General features: G+C 27.9%; 1 protein-coding gene across 2 annotated transcripts; it reads left to right on the forward strand.

Moving 5' to 3' along the window:
- The first annotated feature begins 5,361 nt into the window (after positions 1–5,361).
- LOC100161156 (laccase-7) lies at positions 5,362–20,727 on the forward strand. 2 transcript variants are annotated; one of them, XM_001946189.5, is made up of 11 exons: positions 5,362–5,850; positions 9,863–9,959; positions 11,038–11,155; positions 11,594–11,804; positions 12,204–12,382; positions 12,931–13,099; positions 13,179–13,348; positions 14,806–14,929; positions 14,999–15,205; positions 16,446–16,676; positions 19,975–20,727. In XM_001946189.5, exons 1-11 carry the CDS (start codon positions 5,742–5,744, stop codon positions 20,127–20,129), a joined length of 1,770 nt encoding a protein of 589 aa, XP_001946224.1. In that variant the 5' UTR covers positions 5,362–5,741; the 3' UTR covers positions 20,130–20,727. The 2 variants fall into 2 exon arrangements, with proteins under 2 accessions (XP_001946224.1, XP_016661038.1); XM_016805549.2 differs by lacking the exon at positions 5,362–5,850 and adding an exon at positions 9,231–9,675.
- The last annotated feature ends 344 nt before the right edge of the window (positions 20,728–21,071 follow it).

Consider the following 21,071-nt stretch of genomic DNA (forward strand, 5'->3'; position numbering starts at 1 on the left):
ATTATTGAAACTAGATATCAGTCTGTGATTGCTATAATAAAATTGCTATTATACTAAGTGTGTTGTGTTTATTTCATAGATTTTTGGGTGGTTTTTGGCGTGTTAATAACTTTAAAGCCATGTATTCGATCGTCTAGCTATCAGTCACCTAAAGTGATTTACGTACAACTAAACCACTTAGTATGCGAGAAGTAGATACATTGTCAGGATTAAATTTAAAATAGTTTTAATATTAAAACAAAATATTGGAAATTTGAAAAATAACGTAAAGAAATTCGAAAAAAATGCAAAAAGAACATTTGTTGCCGAGGGTAATAACGTACCACCTGGTTACCTACATAACGATCAACACCTACTGTTGAGACTGAAATGTATAGCTCTTCTCTCAAGCCGTTTCAAAGCGGCGACGTATTCTAGTTTTATTTTATTATTTTTTGCAAGCCAAATAATTTTTCTAAGACGTAATATACATCAAACCCTTCTCCGAGACTAGGCATTCGGCAGAACTGCTGGCAGTACGGTGTACAAATAAACGAACGTCCGAGTGTCTGGCGGTCGTAATTCAACTAGTCACTCGGAAAGTGTTGCGCCAACTGTGCACGTACGGGGGTCATGTTACGGTTATATAGAATTAACGTTTGAAAAATTAGTAATTTCCAAGGAAAGAATACGCTGGTTCTGCGTATCCTCGCCCAATTCCCTGCCATCGAAACAGGTTCCACTGTGGCAGAAAGTCGTGTGGGAATGCGCCGAAGAACCAATTTTCGTCTGTCTGTGGCGTGTCTTTTGGTGATCAGAGTATATAGTTAGAACACAACATTTATTCCATGCATATCCTTTGTAGTTGAATTGACTCCGCTAATAATTTGGCACCTCTATGGTTGACTTAATTCTTTAATAAAATAATAAATAACGTGTTACATTCGATCAATACAAGTTATGTTTATATCGATTTAAAATGTATTTATCTACATACATAAAAATGAATTTTGCTTTGTTTTATTGTCTTCTATGTGCTCAGAAACTACTGGACCATTTTTAATAATAGTTATATCAATAGATTCTTAAGACTCGGTGGGTATGATTTTAGCTTATTTTATCAACCCCCTAAGTTACTATATAGTATGGTGGCTCACACATTCATTTAGTTTTGGTACAGGATAATGGAATATTGTTTCGTTTTTTAAAATGGTTACAGTCTTACAAATTATAATTAGTAGAAATAGGTAATAATTATAATAGAATAATAATTGATGATACATTGAGGAAAATTAAAAATCAAGTTCTTAATTTGATTGTTATGGGACCCGCACATAGCGAGTTAGAACGAATTCAACGCCGTTTCCTATATTTTACATGTAATTTCTTAGGTATTGTACACCCTCAGCATGATTATTCCAATGTCCTATACACTCTATTGGTTTAAGCACCTTAGCTGATAGAAGAGTGTCCTCAAACTTATCATTTTTGAAAAAGTTTATGATGGCAATATAATAATATAATGCCCCATCTCTTCTATCACAAATAAATTTCAAAGTCTTTTTACGAAACTTCACACCCTTTTCAGTCCCGTTATATGCCACTAACTACACTCATAACCACCCAATTCACCGCATAATGCGTCTTGAAAACGAACACCCTTCTACTTCATATTATAACTACAAATGTTAATTAAATAAAATTTGAAATTGTACCAACCTAACATGTGAAACCTATTATTATAGCCATGATATCTTATAATTATATTGTTCATATTATATCCGTTAATTAAATAAATAAAATAAATAATCCACCTAACAAGAAAATCCTCAAAATGGATCAATTCAAACTGTTCAACAATACAGTGCTGCAAAAAACGAAACCCAAATGTACATAAACTATTTGAATTTACGTCTGAGCTATGCATCATGATCTCACCTTTACCTCTTATAGTCTTATCAAGCTATACCCACTACCGTGCGGGAATAACTCCAGAGTCCAGACATATTAGATATTATATTATTATTCTAATCTCAAACTTCAAATCAAGCTACTTCCACAAAGTCTTAAATGAACTCGACTCAGACCATATATTTGTCTTAACAATTTTAAGAACCTAACCTGAAACAGACCTTCAGTTCCAAAACTAGGTAATCTTCAAAGAAAACATCGATACAATTCTAAAACTAAACAAAAACTATACCAACAAACAATGTTAACTCCAGTATAATACATTTAACAGAATTTCAGAAACTTAGTCCGACTCGCACTTGGCTGGTATTTATTTATAGGACACAGAGACACACCCGTGGGGGGGGGGGGCTTTGAGGCTGAAGCCATATTTTAATATTAGTTTATACATTATTATATAGAATACCTACTGTTTTGTCACAAATATATTACAATATTATGATCTTTTTTTTTCAAATTTGATTGTTATGTTAGATAATATATAAACAAATTAATATAGTTGTACATTATAAGGTTTGTGAATTGTGGCAGTCGCCAAACGATTATTTCGTTGAAAATTATTTTCAGATTTACAGGTTCTAATGTATTCTAGGTACTATATAGTGACTACGTTGGATCGTTAGCCGTTACCTTTGATCGATAACTACAGTAACAGTTAAGTTATCATGACTGTCGAGACTTATAATATTATATATATATGGTACAATTTCATAATTTATGTAATTTTTTTTAAATTTGTATTGTATTTTTTCTATGTATTTGGTGTGTATCTGGTACCTAATATAAATATAAATTTTTATCGGACTTTTATTCGTGGACTTTTATTCCATCGGACTTTTTTTCGCCGAACTTTTAAGTAAAATACTGTCAAAAACTCATTAAATTTTAAACTGAAACATGTTTACTAATAAATATGAATATAATTATAAATACATATAAGTGATATAACATATTAACATATTATGTTTGGAGTCGAGACGTTTACTTTATGTCTTAACGTTTTTTATTTTGCGATATTTTACTCAGAGGTTCCGGATGTAAAATAAATAATAATAATTAATAATATTAAGTATAGACGAAATACGTGTGATAATATGATATACGTTTTATACAATAATAAAAAAATAATTTTCCAAAATTGTTGTTTTGAACGACTTTATATATATATATAAACTCGACTATATAAAAGAAATATTTTCAAAAACGTTTAGTCTTTTCTGAAATAATGAGTGTCCTATGTTAAATGGATCTTCCCGTATGGATCCTTAACGTTAAAGCCTATAAGAAATGTAATCTCGTTGACTAAAGCACAACATAATGATTTATGACAATATAACTTTGTTTAACACATTTTACTTATGCTTTGCTATGAAGGGATTTGTAGCAAACAGTGCTGTAAAGAATATTTTTAAAAAGTATCTAAATAATATGTTTTAAGAAAATGGTAAAATTGAAAAATATACTCTCAAAACTACAACATAACTAAATATGCAAAAATATGTATTATAAACTTTTAATATTTTTTTCGTCGTGTGGTGAAATTAATTCCAAGCTTACTTAGCGATAAATCTAATAGCCCGTAAAAAACAGTCAAATGTAACGGCTTCCGAGCCCTCCTAATGATACTTAAACATTTAAAATATATTTCACACAGTATATGTTTTTAAAGATACTTGGAAAATATTTTAAACACTTATGATATGAAATATTTTTTAAACATAATCATCTTAAAAAGGTGTGCGGGAATAAACAGATTGATGACTATTAATGGGACTATAGGGTTCTTTCCAGATGCATGGTAATTAGTAATCATCGACCATACTCCTTATAATATTATACAGTATGGATTTTGCACAATCAAGGAAAACCAAATAGCTCACTCAATATCCATAGACCATTGTCTACTTCAAATCTTCTCCAAACTCTTAGAGAGAATCACAATATACCTAGTACCTACAGAATAAAACCTTCCTAAAAATTATTTCACCTCATCAATTTGGAAGTTAGCGTCCTGTCGAGTTTGACGCCTAGATAAGTAGTGTCATTTCCGTAAGTAGTGTCATTGTTAACGAGTATTGTATCCGAAGCCTGCTTTTGATTTACACTACAATATCACAAAACGAAACAGCACCAACACGGCGGCTAAAAGTCTTAGGATCTCCTGGCCCTCCCGGTAGAAAAAGCCATTCTGAAGGCTCCCTTGACACATGCATCTGCAACACAAGTTTTCAAAGTAAAGACAACTCCTCCTTCAACTTCATTAAATAAATTATAATAATTAATAACAATATAATATATGATATAAATTGTAGTATTATGATAATATATATAAGTACCTATTATAAATATATTTATACATGTGATATTTTAGGAAAAATTAATTCAACATATCGTATATTATAAAATATAAAATAAATTACCATGTATAATATGATGATGTCCGCAGTATTTCTAAGTCCCCTATTTGCGGGCCAAATAAAAAAAGAATTGTTCACAAGATATTAAATTAAATTTTAAATTTTTGTTCACAATATTATCTAAAATACGTTTTTTGCTATTACTAGTTACTTTATAGCAAACAATAACAAAAATATCAAATCTGCTAGAATTAATCTACGAATACGTGGAAGTCCTTGACCCTTGTTCCAATAATTATATTATAATATAATTGAGCGTGCATAATTGTTTATCGAATCTATTCTCGGCTACTTCGTGAATAAATTAGAAAATTTTTTAAATTGTTACAAATATATGGGAAAGCCTTCCTAATAATGTTGTATGCTGTATAGCTTTGAAAAGTTTTGACTATTTGAGGAAAAAAAATAAATTATGAATAGGTATGTTCGTTTGGATTGTAACAAAACTAATATAATATACTAGTATATATTATATTTATTATGGCTTTCTATAGACTCCGCTCAGAATCTCAAAAAGCATTTGCTTATCGATTTGTAGAATGTAGATTATCTGATTTTTTAAAACTAATTATATTGTACTCAGGCATGGATCTAGAGCAACGATCTGGGGGAGGGGAGCAACAATTTTTTTACAACACAAATACAATTATTATAATAAAATATACTTGATTCTTATTTTAAAAATGTTGTCGTAATAGTAGATATAAGTAATCAATGAGATAAATAAATTATGGATTATTTAATATAGAAAGCGAGACAATGTAAAAAGAAGTTTAGATTTTGGTTATTTGTTATTTAATATATTATATTTATATTTATAAAAAAATATGCCTGGAAGGGGCTAGGCCCTTAGCCCCCCCCCCACCCTTGGATTCGTCCCTGATTGTACTTATATAAATATTAATTTGCGAATTAAATTCCGTTCTATTGATTACTTGAAAGTACGTTTAGACCTACAATAATTAATACGTGCTTGTTTTGGCCTAATAAAAATAAGTCACATGTTGTAAACATCACCCTTGAATGTATTCGGCAATTGGTGTATAATTTGATGTTATATCATTGAATATTGATGTAATAGACTGCTGTTTGTACGGTTGGCCTACTTTTATATTATCGTGTAACTAGCATGGTCCAGTCTTCAGACATCACGTCGAAGTTTCACTAGTGAGTCGCTCTTGCTCAACGCGTTAACAAGTAATACAATAATAATTACGACCGGTCGTATAACAAAATTAGTTTTGTGTATATGAGAATTAATAGTGACTTACGAATAATAGTAAAATTAAAGTAAGGCGTACTGTTATAGTGTTTCAAATAATCGTGTTGTGAACACTTATAGATTTTAATCGGCCTGCGAATAAAAAATAAAAAATGACCGAAAGTAATTTTCTGTGCGCTTGCATGCTACGGTTGTCTATCCTAGTCGGTCTTCTATCAGTGGTGGTCACTATAATCTATTATACGCCTATTCCTGATTTTGGTAATTATACGCATCATGTACTTATACATTTTAAATATACTCATATCGTCAATGGTGTTGTGCGTTATGTACAATGTACATATTATTATAATGTATAATCATTAACCATACTACAATAATATATGTGTGGGTTACACTTTTTATCTAAAGTGTAAAATCAAAAAGCTTAACTTTATATTGGTGTTTCATATTCTTGAGATTTCTACATGTTTAAAATATAGATAGGTATAATACTATAAGCAGACATCTAGGTAAATGTAAATAGTACCTATATATAATATACAATATTATGCAACTGCAAATATTAAAATAAACACTACACGTAATGGCTCACTAATTTAAATTGTCTGGGTGTCTCGATGTGGTATAATATTATGAGCGTATAAGTTCAAAGAAGAAAAGACAAATATTTTTTTGATGCTAGAATAATTGTGAGTGTCTGACAAAAGTTGAGGTTACCTGTATCACGTTAGGCTACATTTCGTACCTATATGATTTTCCTTGAATACATATTTTCAAACTATTAACTAAATATTTGGTAATTTCGTCAAGGTAAAATATACTAGGACTTAAACGCCTGGTCATTAACGTTAGACGTTCGTCATCATAATTTCAATATTTAGGTACATAGATGGTCGCCGCGTCGAAGTATGTTATTTACTAATTTACGATGAATGACTATGACAATTTTTCAATAATTATTACATGTTAATCATTTATATTATGTTTGATAGAGAACAGGGTTTTGATTTAAGTATTATATCTATACTTATATAGATAAATGGGTGAGTATTGAGATTTGAGAAAGCCACTGTGACAAAAAACATTAGATATTATTATTACGAACTATATTAATGTAAACCTTTTTAAGTATGGTGAAAATATCAACAGTGTGTCGTATTAATATAAACGAGTGAAAGCTATACGATAGCAATTAGAATCGCTCATCAAAAATACAATACATATGTTACATCTATAATAAATTATTGTCGTTATATTGTATGGTAAATAATATTACAATATTAAAATGTTAGTATATACAATTTTGTAAACGTGTTATGGGTACAATAGAAATAAAAACAGAGACCACATGTATACAGAGAATCTACATTATTTATTTGAATAGATGGATATTCACTATATTGAGTTTGAGTCTTTAATGATGGAAGATATGAGCGTAGATATTTCTGCAGATGGAAGTATACGGCGCAATCTGAGTGTGAAAGAGAGAGATGGACTTATTTTAGAACCGATCACATAGGCACAATTTGGGTTAAATTTATGGGGTGCTAGATTTATGTCAACTAAAGTGGTCAGTGGGGGGCTCTGCCCCCGATACCCCCTCCTTTAGTAGAACTTAATTTTTTACACCTTCGCATTAATCTTAATTACCAATAACATAATACATTTTTATCTATATTATTATTCTGATATGGGTACATATGCATAAGTAATACATGTAATATTCTGAAAATGAAAATGATAAGGCCTTAGAAATAAATGTATCCAAATACCTAGGGCATAATATTATAGTCAATAAAAATTCGATGACGCTATCAAAAATTTGGGGGTGCTAAGCACCCCCAAGCACTCCCCAAATTGCGCCTTTGGCCGATCATAAATTGTTGAGGATTCTCAGCGTCATTAATTTTCATATTAATGATTGCAGTATTCGCATGTTATTGTAGGTATAGGTATCACGCAAGTGATTTACTAAAAAATAAAACAATTATTTTGGTTGCACCATCCTATTAAAATTGTATGCATTCGAGAATAGTGATAATACCTTGCGTTATGAAAAAAAAATATTTTCTGGTCCAATTAAATTTTATTTTACTCTAATTAATTAAAAAAAAATTGCATATGAATGAGGCATGAGTTAGGGTATACCTACTAAAAATAAATAGTGTTTTAGAAATTATTTAAGCCTTTTTTTTATACCAAAATTCAATTATTACTCGATGTGAGTCTATGTATAGAGTTTTCTTTGCCATGACTCAAAATTAACATAATATTTTATATTAAATATTTATATCATTAAAATAAGTCAATTTTTGGCAATATATATATATACAGAACTCACTGTTATAAATTTGAACATATTATATTGCCTTCCTAAGTTTACAGTAAGTTACAACCAGCAACTTAATAAGATATTATACATTACTTAACTAATATAAATCAACTTTGTTTTATGGTAAAAAAACTCAAAATCGGGGAGAATTATATTTTATATTTGGTTATAGCCTATAGGTACCTACGGCTATACATTAATATGGTTCAAAGGTCTACTTTTGACAGCCAATGGATGTATATGAAAAAGTGTATAACATCTTGATGATTAATGGATATTTTAATGAAATGTAATACGTATATTAAGATAACTTATATTTTCACAGAACAAAATAATGTTACGTACTTACGTTAAGTCGATAAATCATATATTTTAATTTGCATTATTGGCGGTGAGTTGTAAATTGTAATACATAATTTATTATATGCATGTATTTCTGACTTCACTAGGTATATCATAAATTGGACGTTTACTCTTACACTTAACTCCTATACTCAATTAATTGTCCTTATAAACAAGATTAAGAAAATGTTTAATACATACTATAACCATTTTATATTTGTTTGTACATACTATTAAATTATAAGATTATTATATCTACCTACTACGCACTTTACGCGTGTCTATATATTTAACCACATAGTATAATAATAATAAATAATTGTTTAAAGGTTTTTATAATAAATGTTATTGCATAAATAAAAATATTAATTCATGTTGTATAAAATTATATTTTTTCTTTAATATAATTCAGGAAACTATTAGGATTTTTTATTTCAAATTAGCCATCAATAGAGTAAAAATATTATTGGTACCTACCCCTAGTAGAAATATGATATTTTTTCTGTTGAACCACGAACAAACAAGCGTCGGAAACGATTATTCACCATGCATTTTAAAGATTGATATTTGGGGTGTGAGCATATAAATTATAGGTCCTTATTTGACACCCCCTGATGGCTACGGATCTCCTTTGTGTCAGAGGGTAGCAGATGTCTAGTATTCCACATATGTATAACAACATGCCGAAGTATTCAAGGTTAAAATAATAATATGTATTTTTTTTGAAAAACATGTGTGACCGTGATGTGAACTGAAGTTTCTGAATATTATAAATTATAAACTAAAAATAAATTATTTATTCTCACAAATCAATTACTTGGACATATTTTAATAATTACCGTGTTTGTTATATTATGGTAACAATGAGAAAGAATCAAAATAAAATTATAATATATTAAATTTGTTTTCTTAAATATACGAGTAGGTAGGTATAGTATGTATTTTCAATCGACGAGTATTATATATAAGTATAATATAACAACTGATTTTCTCGTGTAATTTTCTCGTGTAATAGGCAATAATATAATACTCATTTGTGCATCAAATTGCGTTTGTATCATATCCAGAATAACCGTACAATGCAACACGTACAATAGGTGCAGTAGTTTTTTATTTGCGCTATTGTGATTTGAAAATAGTAAAATAATCAGTGGGAGAAAGTTAAGACTTAACAATGCATCAAGTGTGTAATACTAAATAATGCTAGATAGGCACTTCTCGAAAGGGAGATTGTGGGCTACGGCAATAGTCACTTTTCGAGGATAGCACATTATTAATGTGTTGGAGCTAGAGTGCAGTATAAAATATGGCTTCAGTAAGGCAGTTAAAAGGTCTTAAAAGTAGAATTTCAGTGGTGTTAGGCGTAGTTACGATTACAGGGTTAGTTCTATGGAATACAGAGTTACCAAGTGAGTACTTACTTTACCACTCGTTACTGTTTCGTTAAGAAATGAAAACAATTTACGAATTACGCGTTATATATAATGGAATATTGGGCATAGGTATTCGTTTCAAGAATTTAGCATAGGTAGTTTTAAAGTGATAACATCAGTTAAATAAAAATCATAACGATTATATTTATAATAATTTTTTTAGAAGCATCAAAACAAAACTGTGATAGAGAATGTCATGAACTGGATTGGCCGTTAATTTGCAGATACAAAATTGTGCTGGAGACTCAAAAAATTCAAAAGTAAAATTTGTTTAATATAGTTAATATCATTTTAAAATAGTTCATCACTTTACTAGGTATTTTTGAAAATTTAAATACCTACTATGCGTTGTTTGATTGTGTTGTTAGCTTATTAGTCATTAGAATAAATTGACATATTATCAAACTTAAATGTAAAAATATTATTATCTGTGTAGTGTGTTTGTTATATTGGGTTTTGTCCATTTTTTTTACGATATTAAAATTGTTATTATGTATTATAATTACATTTTTTATTTTTCACTTATTATAAGTAAAAAATATGTAAAATATTACGATATGAAAATGATCATAACTTGCTTAAAAATTAAAAGAGGTATAGCAAAATAAAACCAACGTAGAAACATAGATAATATTCTATAGACTATATTAAATTTGATCTTGATAATAGGCTAATTACAACATTTTATTTTTCTAATAAGACAGGCCAAAACCCAAAAGAAAATAACAATACGATGAACAAGTTGATAACGATAACAATAATAATGTGAATATGAGAATTAAATAGGTACCTAATAAGAAATATAATAAATTATAACTAAAGAAGATAAAATATAATTAAATGATTGCTAATTGCCGAGAAGAGACAAAATTAGGTTCTTCAATCTTCATATTTTATTATACACTCATCAGGTGAGACAAAATAGCATTGGCTAAGTAGTTGATGCAGGAAACCAGAATAGAAAACGGAAAAGAAGATATTGTGCAACATGGTCTCATGGATCCTGTGGAGGGACTCTGAAATTAAATTTAGATAACGATATGGGTGAATCCATTCAACCATAGGTAGAATATTTGCAAGACGGATACAACACATGCCAGCAAGGCGGTGTTGTGCATTATCGAGCATAATATTTATACTTAAATTAGTATAAAGCTAAAACATTTTTATTTAATTCATAATTGAATTAATTATTAGATATAATATAATACCTCCTATATGACGTATGCAGTAAGCGTAATATATTATTATACATGTCTCAAAATTAGTGTCACTTATAATTTAGTTATAAAGTACCTAAGTTATGATAAATGAACTGATAAAACAATCATATTTTAGCAATTGTCAAAAATGTTCCTCCAACAATCAAACGGAATGCCAACATGATATTTATTGTGATAGATTTTCAGAGAAAATTATTACTGCTAATAGACAAGTTCCTGGTCCATCAATAAGAGTATGTTTGATGATTTTATTACATATCTAATTTATTAAATAGTTGTATTAAGTATACATAATATTTATAACTTGATAATACACAATTTATGTCAGCAAATATATAAAACACAAAAATAAATATTATATTTACTATAAAATATTATATACAATATTATTATCACACGTAATACGTATAGAAATATACGATAATATGACATAATATGACGGATATAAATTATAATTATTAAATTAATAATATAATGATTTTTCCCTGGTATAAGTGATATATTAATATGTATTGCCGTATTGTAGATGATTTAATCAGTTTTTTAAGGAGAAATTCGCCTGTTAAATTCTAAAACATGGTATATATAAATTGTTCCTGATACAAATATATATCATTATTTTAGTCAATTCATAATTGTTAATATTAACGAAATAATATTATTTAATTTAGGTTTGTGAAAACGATATAATGGTAATAGACATTGTTAACCGAATACCCGGTCATAGCGTATCGGTACACTGGAGAGGTCAGTGGCAAAAAGAGACTCCGGTAATGGATGGAGCACCTATGGTAACACAATGTCCAATACTACCACACACTACATTTCAATATAAATTTAGAGCTGCTCAAGCAGGAACTCACTGGTGGCAGATATTATCGGGTAAAATACTAAAATGTATAAGTAGGTACCTAGTTAAAGTGCATAATTTATTTCTACAATTACTAAATACTAATTAGACTAACCGTAAGAATGTTGGAGTTAAAGCTACGTATCGATTTATATACAGATTCAATTAGACAAAACAATAATAATAATTCTTATTAAAACGTTTGCTTTTAATAATAGGTATACTTGTTTACTAATTTTACACGCACACATAGGTACCTTGAATACCTATTATATTATAATATTATTGTATTTACTTGTTAGCCAATAGTCGTTGGAAGCATGTAAATTGTAAATTTATTTGTTTAATTTGTGCACTATTTAGTTTCCACACCTAGCCATAAATTATCATTTATAAATTATAATACTATTCATTGATATTTTTATAAACAGGCGACGAGTTGTCCGATAGAGTATATGGATCATTCATAGTGAAGCAGTCGAAACGCAGAGAACCTCATGCCTCCATATATGACTATGATGAAATTCCACACGTTTTACTAGTAGAATACACGACCATCTCTCAAAATGGTATCAATGAAATGCGTATTAATGGAGTCGAATCTAACACGGTAAACGATACTATTCATTATATCTATTATCTATAATTAAATTAATTATGTAATAATAATAAACAATACAAGTCATATTGTAGTATATTATTTAGTGCTGCACAAGTAGAATTTATAGAAATCTATGGTATAACAATAACACTATAACTGAAAGACAGATTTATGGTTTATTTAAAAATTCGCACTATCATTGGCGACGTTAGTTAATTTTTACTATATGTAAAAAAACTACCACTCACTTATACCGGTTATCGTCCAATACTCGAGTCTCGAAGGCTAAAAAATCTATATTTTCATACCAAACACTATAATAATATTAATATCAAACAGCTCAAGTGAACGGAAAATTTATATTACAAGAGCATATTATATGCATACATGCTACACTCACCACTTCTTTTAACTTATAATATAATATTAAGCATGTGCATAAGTCGGCGACCACGGATTAAAATAAAACACGATTTATTGAGAAACCTTGAAAATTTAAACACAATTATCACCTAAATTGAAAAAGGATATATAGATTTGTATTTTGTTGATTTCAGTCGATCACGGTACAAAGCAATAGCAAGTATAGATTCAGAACAATAAATACAGGAGGAGTTTCGCAATGTCCAATTGAGATAAAAGTGCATAAACATCATTTAACAGTTATAGCAATAGACGGTCATGCGATTGAACCTAAACCAGTTGACGTTATTCAAGTTGAACCAGGTTTAGTGTTAAATAAACATGTTCAAAAAATCGTTAAGTTTATTCGGCTAAAATTTCCATTATGTCTGTTTGTTTAAAGGTGAAACGTTAGACTTCATTTTAACAACAATCAAAAACCAAGGAATTTATGACATGACGGTCACCTCAGAGGGTCACTGTAAGGATTCCAATCACACACACACGTTGTACATACATTACAACTCGACATTATACAACACTATCTCAGACACTGACAATCTTGCAAAACCGGTGAGTATATGTTGAGTTCATAAAAACAAATTATGGTAAATAAAAATTTAAAAGTTAAGATAATTATCATACGTCCTGTATTAATAATAAATTTAAAATATACAATACATTGTATAATAATTAATCTATCTTTTAATGTACTTTAAAAATTATGTGTTGCAAAAAAAACAACACTATTAATATAATGTAGGTAGGTAAGTATTTATGTTTTTAATTTTGAACTAAAACTCATTAGAAATTCGTATAATAATATAAACATTATATCATTTTGTAAACTTTAAACTTCAAGTATTCTGCAAGTTTATCTATATATTCTATATATAAGATAATTATTATTCAATAATATTTATTTATTAGGTATATAGGTAATAATATTAAATTTTTCTTTTAAAAATCAATATGGCGTTGATTATAAATGCATAATTATTAATTTTATAATCAACGATTATGGTTATTTTTATTGTCTATAGTTTTGAAAATTATAAGTTAATGAATAGCTGTTTTAATTCAAACTTCGAGTTTATTATACTCCCGATAAACAAATAAGCTAAATCGTTAAAAAATGCTCACCATAGACAGGAATCTCTCTTCACTCTATTATAATGTTGGAATTCTTCCAAATTACATTTACAGACTAATAGTCCATTCAATTTTGCTTGCTAGTGTGAATAGTATTATTCTCGGCTGATTGTGCACTTTCATATCAGTCGATGGTAATTATTAATTTCTATAGATGGTAAAAACAATAGAATTTCACTGTACAATTTACAATTTAATAAACATTAAATAATCAATACATTTTACAAGACCTAAATCAAAACACTATACTTTTTAATCTATTATAATTATAATCAATATTAAATTCAATGATTTTTTTTTTGTAAGTATATTATCGTTACTTAAAAATTATAATAGTTCTCTGGGTCCATATAATATATACCTAGAAAAATAGTAAACAAAACCATAATATGTAAAGCAGATTCTCAACTTTCCCATCACAGGCGGGAATGTCGAGATTGTTTTTAGAATCACAAACACTTATTGAGTGGTGAGGCTGTGACTTCCCCCCTTAAGTCGTGAGATGTTCTGTTTTTGATAATAGATAAACTAATTTTATAAAAATTGTTTCTACACTGATTATATAGACCGTTGATACAAACATAAAACATACCTATAGATTATATAAGCATATAGGTATTAAGTTTTTGTTTAGCAAAGCGGTATTCAAGAGTAAAATGTTTCGCCCCTTCATTGAATTTACTTAAAGACGCCCCTAAAACAATGTTTTGTTTAATTTAATTTTGTTTATGTGTTAACTTACGATTGTGGATTTAACTAACCTAACCTACTCGCAGTACTCACCATTGTTTAATATTTGTATGATACCTATGTAATCTTAAAATATAATAATTTATTACAAAATTATAATATTTTGAATGTTTTTGAATTCTAAAAAGGCTGAATATGGGGAACGACACTTGTCCATTACAAGTCTTGATAGCTTACCCTACGAGTTGTCTGCAGTCGAATTGAAAAATACAATTTATTTGGGATTTTCTTCGATTAAATATCAACTTGGCGGTAAGCGAAACAAAGAAAACACAATATTATCAAACGGTATAACTATCAATAACTTACGAACGTTTACAGAGGGGAGCTGGTCATTGCCGAATTTCAATAACATGACGATGGTCTTACCTTCTGCCCCGTTGCTATTGCAACAGCCCGAAGACGTGATAGTGTGCAACGCAGAAAATGTGCCGCTCAAATGTCGGTCTAGTATTACGTCTTGCGAGTGTACACATATCATTGACTTGCCGTTGGGTTCTGCTACGGAATTAGTTATTTTCGATACAGGTATAAACGCAGTATACCCACACACATATTATAATATTAAGATCAAATCAGTCCTGAAATAAAATTACAAAAATATTGTTATAAATCTCAATTCACGTTCTGAATAATAAAAAAAAATCACATATATATGATGTGACAGCATCGCGATGCGTTCAGTATGTCGTACATTCAATATTTTCATAAAAACGTAGGTGATCTATCGAGAGAGTTTTTTAATGGAATAACAAATTATTATGATTAACATAGGACTAAAATTCTGTTAATTAGGTACCGTGTTTGTTATGTTATAACTTTATAAGGCCCAGGGCTCATATAACTAAAATCTTTAAAAAAGGTTAATATAATGAGCGCAATAATATGCTCTTAAAAATATACTAAAAATACTAAAAGATCTAAAAAAATATTAAGTATAAAAAATTGAATAATAGGTATTACATCAGAATTGTTTATTGTGTCGTGGTATTGAAATAATGAAATGTATTGATATATACGGTACAGAAGTTTGAAATAAACACAAAAAAACAATATTCATTTAAACTTCACAATATGCAAAAATATGCAACATAAAATTTCGTATTTATAGCTTCTTGGTTAGTTTAACTTAACAAATTTATAGCTCTCGTGGGCATCTCTAGGACGTCTAAAAAAAAAATATGAAAAACACTAGAAGTTATGAGCCCTGGGCCACTTATAACTATAAAACCTAAATATTAAAATAATTTATAAAATTTGATTTCTTAAATGTACGAGTATAATGCATAAATACATTTTCTGTCAACATGTATGAAAGCTGTTTTTCTTGTGCAATTAGTATCGATATTTTAGTACAAATTATGTTTTTAATATACTTAAGACATATTATAATCGTACAATATAATATTATAACGTTTGATGAATAGATGCAACAATTATTTTTATTTAGTATTGTAATTTGAAAATATTAAAAAAAATCAGTGGGAAAAGATTGATTTTTGATAAAAAAAAAAAAACAGAGTGCTTATATTTTTCATGAATCATTATAATTTATAATAATATATTGTATTATTATTTATTATACACATCTAATTTCTGTATTATAATTTTATTTTATACTTTTAAATTGTGAAATACATTACCTATGTACATTGTGTACCTACCTACTTAATTTGAAGTATACAACATCATATTGTTGCCTGATTATCTCAGAGTTAAACTGCTAAACTATGTTAATCGTTTGCTAAAGTGAAAATATTTTTCTTAGAGCACACGCTGTTCAAAACGGACAGATCTCATTCATTTTACTTGCACGGACACAGTTTCTACGTGGTCGGTCAGAAGAGCAAAGCGTTCGTCAAGTCAGCAGATCATGCAAAGAAGTTAGACAGTGATTCGCACTTAGTACACAGGAAACTCGACAGGTCGGTGCTGAAGAACACCGTTGTCGTTCCAGCAGCAGGTGTATCTGTCGTGCGATTTATCGCTGACAATCCCGGTAATGATCTGCCATTAACCTAACCCAAACCTTAATAGTAAGATTCCAACATTATAAAATAAGGAAACCATGTCCTAAGTAAAAACATTCGTATTTACTAACGCAAGAAGAGTCTTTATAAACAGATCTTTTGTAAATTAATATACACAAAAGGGCGAAAACCCCGTATTAATATAAACGCTTTTGTTTAACAATAATGTCATACCATTGAGTTTCCCAAGACGACAATTTTATAAAAAGTGCACTTTACATTTATTAAAAAAATCATTAAAAATATATTATTTTTTCCGTAGATTAAAAAATACAATGAGCTGTTTTCATTTCCAACTATTATATTTTACGTTATAGGCACACACGCGTTTCTTCATCATGAGGAATATACATTTTTTTTATATATTTAATATTTTATATGGAAAATATAAGCAGTTATAAAATGATAAGTAGTTTTAAAATGTATTACCTATAAAAATATGAAAATTCTTAAAATTAAATAAATTATAATTTACTGAATAAAATTTAGGCGTAAGGTTTAGTATTTGTGCAAATTTACTATTTACCAGTAACTCATAATAAATAAATATATTTGATTTTTCAGACTTTCAATGGATTACATTTTAAGTTTTATCATTTATAATAAAAACTTTTCGTAGGTATAAGTAAAAGAGTATTTATAAAGTCTCTGTAGCACTTTTATAGTTTATTGATTAAAATTTAAATTCAAATCGTACCTTTGAAGTAGTAATTTTTTAATTTTCTCAATAATTTCTCCAACTAATCGGTTCTAAAACTGTGTTCCGAGGAGCCATAGGGCTGAAAACCACTGATCTAACTCTTAGTTTACCAATCTTAGTTAAAAGTAATATATTATAGCCTTATAAATGCCTCTAAAAAAATAAATGCCATTAAAGAAGTTTCATTCAGATTATTTTTGTCGAATAGAATTTATAGGTTCCAAATTAAATATCACAAGAAACCACAGTGGCGTTATCCCACACGTGCAAAGAGTGAGAGCTCTATATTCCATTTTGTTTTTTATTAAAATATATTTTATAAATAAATAAATTTATACATTATCGTACATATATTTTACTTTCGTATAAGTATATAAGATATTACATATATATGTTGTACTCATAAGTTTTTACGTGAACTTAGAGAGAAATCAGGAAATGTGCGAAACTTTAGTCGTTCAACTTTTAAACATTGAACACATTTAGATTAAAAAGATACATTACATTTTTTTAGATTGGTTTTATCATTTTTTCAAAGTTTTATGTGTTTATCTTTACTTTCATAAACTTAAAATATTTAAAACTCGTATAAAAAAAAATAATAAAACAGAAAATGTCATCATATCTTTAAAAAAAAGTTTCAACTGTTATGTTTTATTGTTAGATAAAACAATTGTAAAATAATTAATGGTAATAATTTATTTAATAATTATATTTTTCCATATTCACAAAGGGAAAAGTCCAAATTATAATTTATCTTTTTTGATAAGCTCTTTTTAAATATTTAATTTAAAGTTAAAACTAACGATAAAAAAAACTAATTTTAACATAATGATTCATATAATAGATTAACCGTGTTTTTATTAATTTATCTTGTGAAAGAAATATTTGAAGAATTATTATTTTTAAATCTGTTTTGTATCCACGCAGGTTCACTACCTATACAAACATTTGAATAATTATTATGTTGGACTTTAATATTTTAAATTAAATAATAATTGCACTCTAAGTTCTCACTATAACCATCGGTAATATAGTGAGAGAGTGTGTGTGTTTGGGGGGAGGAGTTATTATATATTTCCAATTAAAACTTTAAACAAAGTTTATGGGGCGTCAGAACACCGGATCAGTCATTAATTACATATAAACTTATTATCTGGGATTTTAAACTATTTACAATGTATAAAATATTTTAGATTCCGAGTGAAACGATGAATGTATTGATTTTACAATGATGTGTGTTTTTTTTTAAATTTTTTATTTTTGTGTCTGTCATCACCTTTAAGGGCAGTAAAAATGCTTAGATTTTCTTCAACAGTATCTTTTCTGATAGGAAAGTGAATCTAGTTGGTACTTTGGGGGGGTCAAAAGTAATAATTTCGTAGTAGTTTTCAAAAACGCCGTGAAAAACATAAGAAAAATTAAGGAAAAGCGGGAATTTTTATGCAAAATCTGTCTTCGAGAAAATTGATTTTGGTTTTTGGTGCAACTCTTAAACAAAGGACCGTAGGTACATGAAATCTTGACTGAATGTTTATATTAGCATTTTCTATACACCATAACATTTTCCAAATATTATGACTTATTTTGAGCTCTTTACGGACATTTTTAGTTTCTATTTTATTTTAGTTTTTTTTTCTATAAATATTGGTAAAATGTTATTTGTTGGTTAAAAAAGCTTGAAAATGTAATGCAAATTGTAATTATAAATAAATAATATAAACATTAAAATTGTTGAAATACATTGAAAATACATAGGCACAATTTTTTATTATAAGCATTTAAAGTTTGAATTTTGACAAAATATATCAAATTTAAAATTTAATAATTATTTTTAGTTAAAAATGTATAAAATGTTCAACTTTTATAGCGAAGGATTAAAAATTTAAAACAAAGTTCCACGTAAATAGGTTATATATAAATTACTTTATTCACAATAATATCATCAAATATACTTAGTAATATCATAGGCTGACTGACCATTTTCGCTCAGAATCGTTTTTCTAATACAATGATATTATATCATTGAATTCAAATTTAACACCATCCATTACAGTGACCCACTTGTAACCTACTGTACAGCAGAGCGACATCCACTTGCCCACCTTTTTTTATAGTAATTTTGGTAATACGTCTGTTTTTACAGCCTAAAATTAGAAAAATTTTAAATAATCAAGTCATAAAATTATCTGAAATTTAATCAACCGGATAACCCTAAACTAAGTTTTTACTCTAAAATGTAATATATATAAATATCAATCAATCAGTTTTTAAAAAGTTATATACATAGTACATGCCTATGGTTAAAATATAAAACTCTAATATAATAATAAATGGAACATTATTCTTGTTTTTTTAGTCTTGTTTTGAGTTCAGTTTACGTAATATTGGAAAAAATGTCACATTAAAAGTGCATAAAATATAAAATATATCATTTAAACTACAAATTAATAAAAATATAATTATCCTCAATTAATACAAACTAGAATAGAATTTTTAATAAAATAATTGTTTATATCATTTGAATAGTATATGTCACCAACAGTAATTATAATTGTGTGTTTCAGGATATTGGTTGTTTAGAAGTGAAAAAACTTCCGAATGGTCCAGTGGCTTGTCATTAATTTTTAGAGTGTCAAATCCCAGTGGAAGTTTTCCTCAGGTACCCGAAGATTTTCCTAAATGTGGAAATTTTATAGGACCAGAATTCTTTTTGGCCTGATTTTGTTGTATTATTTTAATCGTCGTTACCGTATTAATTTTGATCTCCAATATAATATTTAAGTTGTATGATATAAGGAGCTATTGTAGTAGTTAAAAATATGAATGTTATTTGTACAAGTAATTCTTTTATTTATTCTAAATCAGTCTGTATAATCATTACCAATATTATATATAAAAAAATTATTATGTGTAATGTATTACTTACCAGATCTATCTACCAATTATAATTTATTTTATATAATGATGAATTTACTTACCTACGAGTAGACATAATTTGATATCCGAACCCTATAAAAGTATTTTTTTTATTTATTCTTAAGCTTCGACTTATATACAGCAGTAATCATCTTTAAATTTAAATTACCTTATATATTCTATTTTATACATAAATGTTTTTCAATGGTTACTCTTAATGTCTATTTTGGTGTATATTTTATGTAAGTAATATGGTTAGTCTTAGAAAAAAGTGTTATTTTGTTTGTTGTGTTCAATTTGTGATCGCGGGATTTCATGTAGTCGGTTGGGTATATTTTAATTTTTACTGTACTTAACATTTACGACATCCAGTTAATATACCTTCCTTATATGTTTTATTATTAATTGTATATTTATATCCCGAAGTTTGAGACATGTAGGACTGTAGGATATTATTATTTGGCCATCAAGTACCTATGGTCAAAAGAGAGAAATACGAGAGATAAAAATATTACACAGTGCCTCGTGTGAGTTTATTTTATGGCAATTACATTTTGAAGCAAGTTATGACCGTTTTTAAATTGTAAATTTGTTTTGATGTTAAAATGCATATAACTTGCTTTAAAATTATTATATTAAAAAAATCCTAAGTGGGCCGCTGGATAATATTCTTACTTTTAAATTTGATAGTATGTTAAATCACTCTAATATTAAAAATAACCAGAGCTAAATTAATTTCATCAGG

This window comes from Acyrthosiphon pisum, chromosome A2 (genome assembly GCF_005508785.2).
Source record: "Acyrthosiphon pisum isolate AL4f chromosome A2, pea_aphid_22Mar2018_4r6ur, whole genome shotgun sequence".
In the NCBI taxonomy this organism is placed as follows: domain Eukaryota; kingdom Metazoa; phylum Arthropoda; class Insecta; order Hemiptera; family Aphididae; genus Acyrthosiphon; species Acyrthosiphon pisum.

Excerpts from the sequence above, each read along its gene's own strand:
- LOC100161156 (XM_001946189.5), top strand. The coding sequence starts at position 5,742 with ATGACCGAAAGTAATTTTCTGTGCGCTTGCATGCTACGGTTGTCTATC. Across the intron at positions 9,960-11,037 it reads GAGACTCAAAAAATTCAAAA|CAATTGTCAAAAATGTTCCT; the intron begins GTAAAATTTGTT and ends ATCATATTTTAG. Across the intron at positions 11,156-11,593 it reads TTCCTGGTCCATCAATAAGA|GTTTGTGAAAACGATATAAT; the intron begins GTATGTTTGATG and ends TATTTAATTTAG.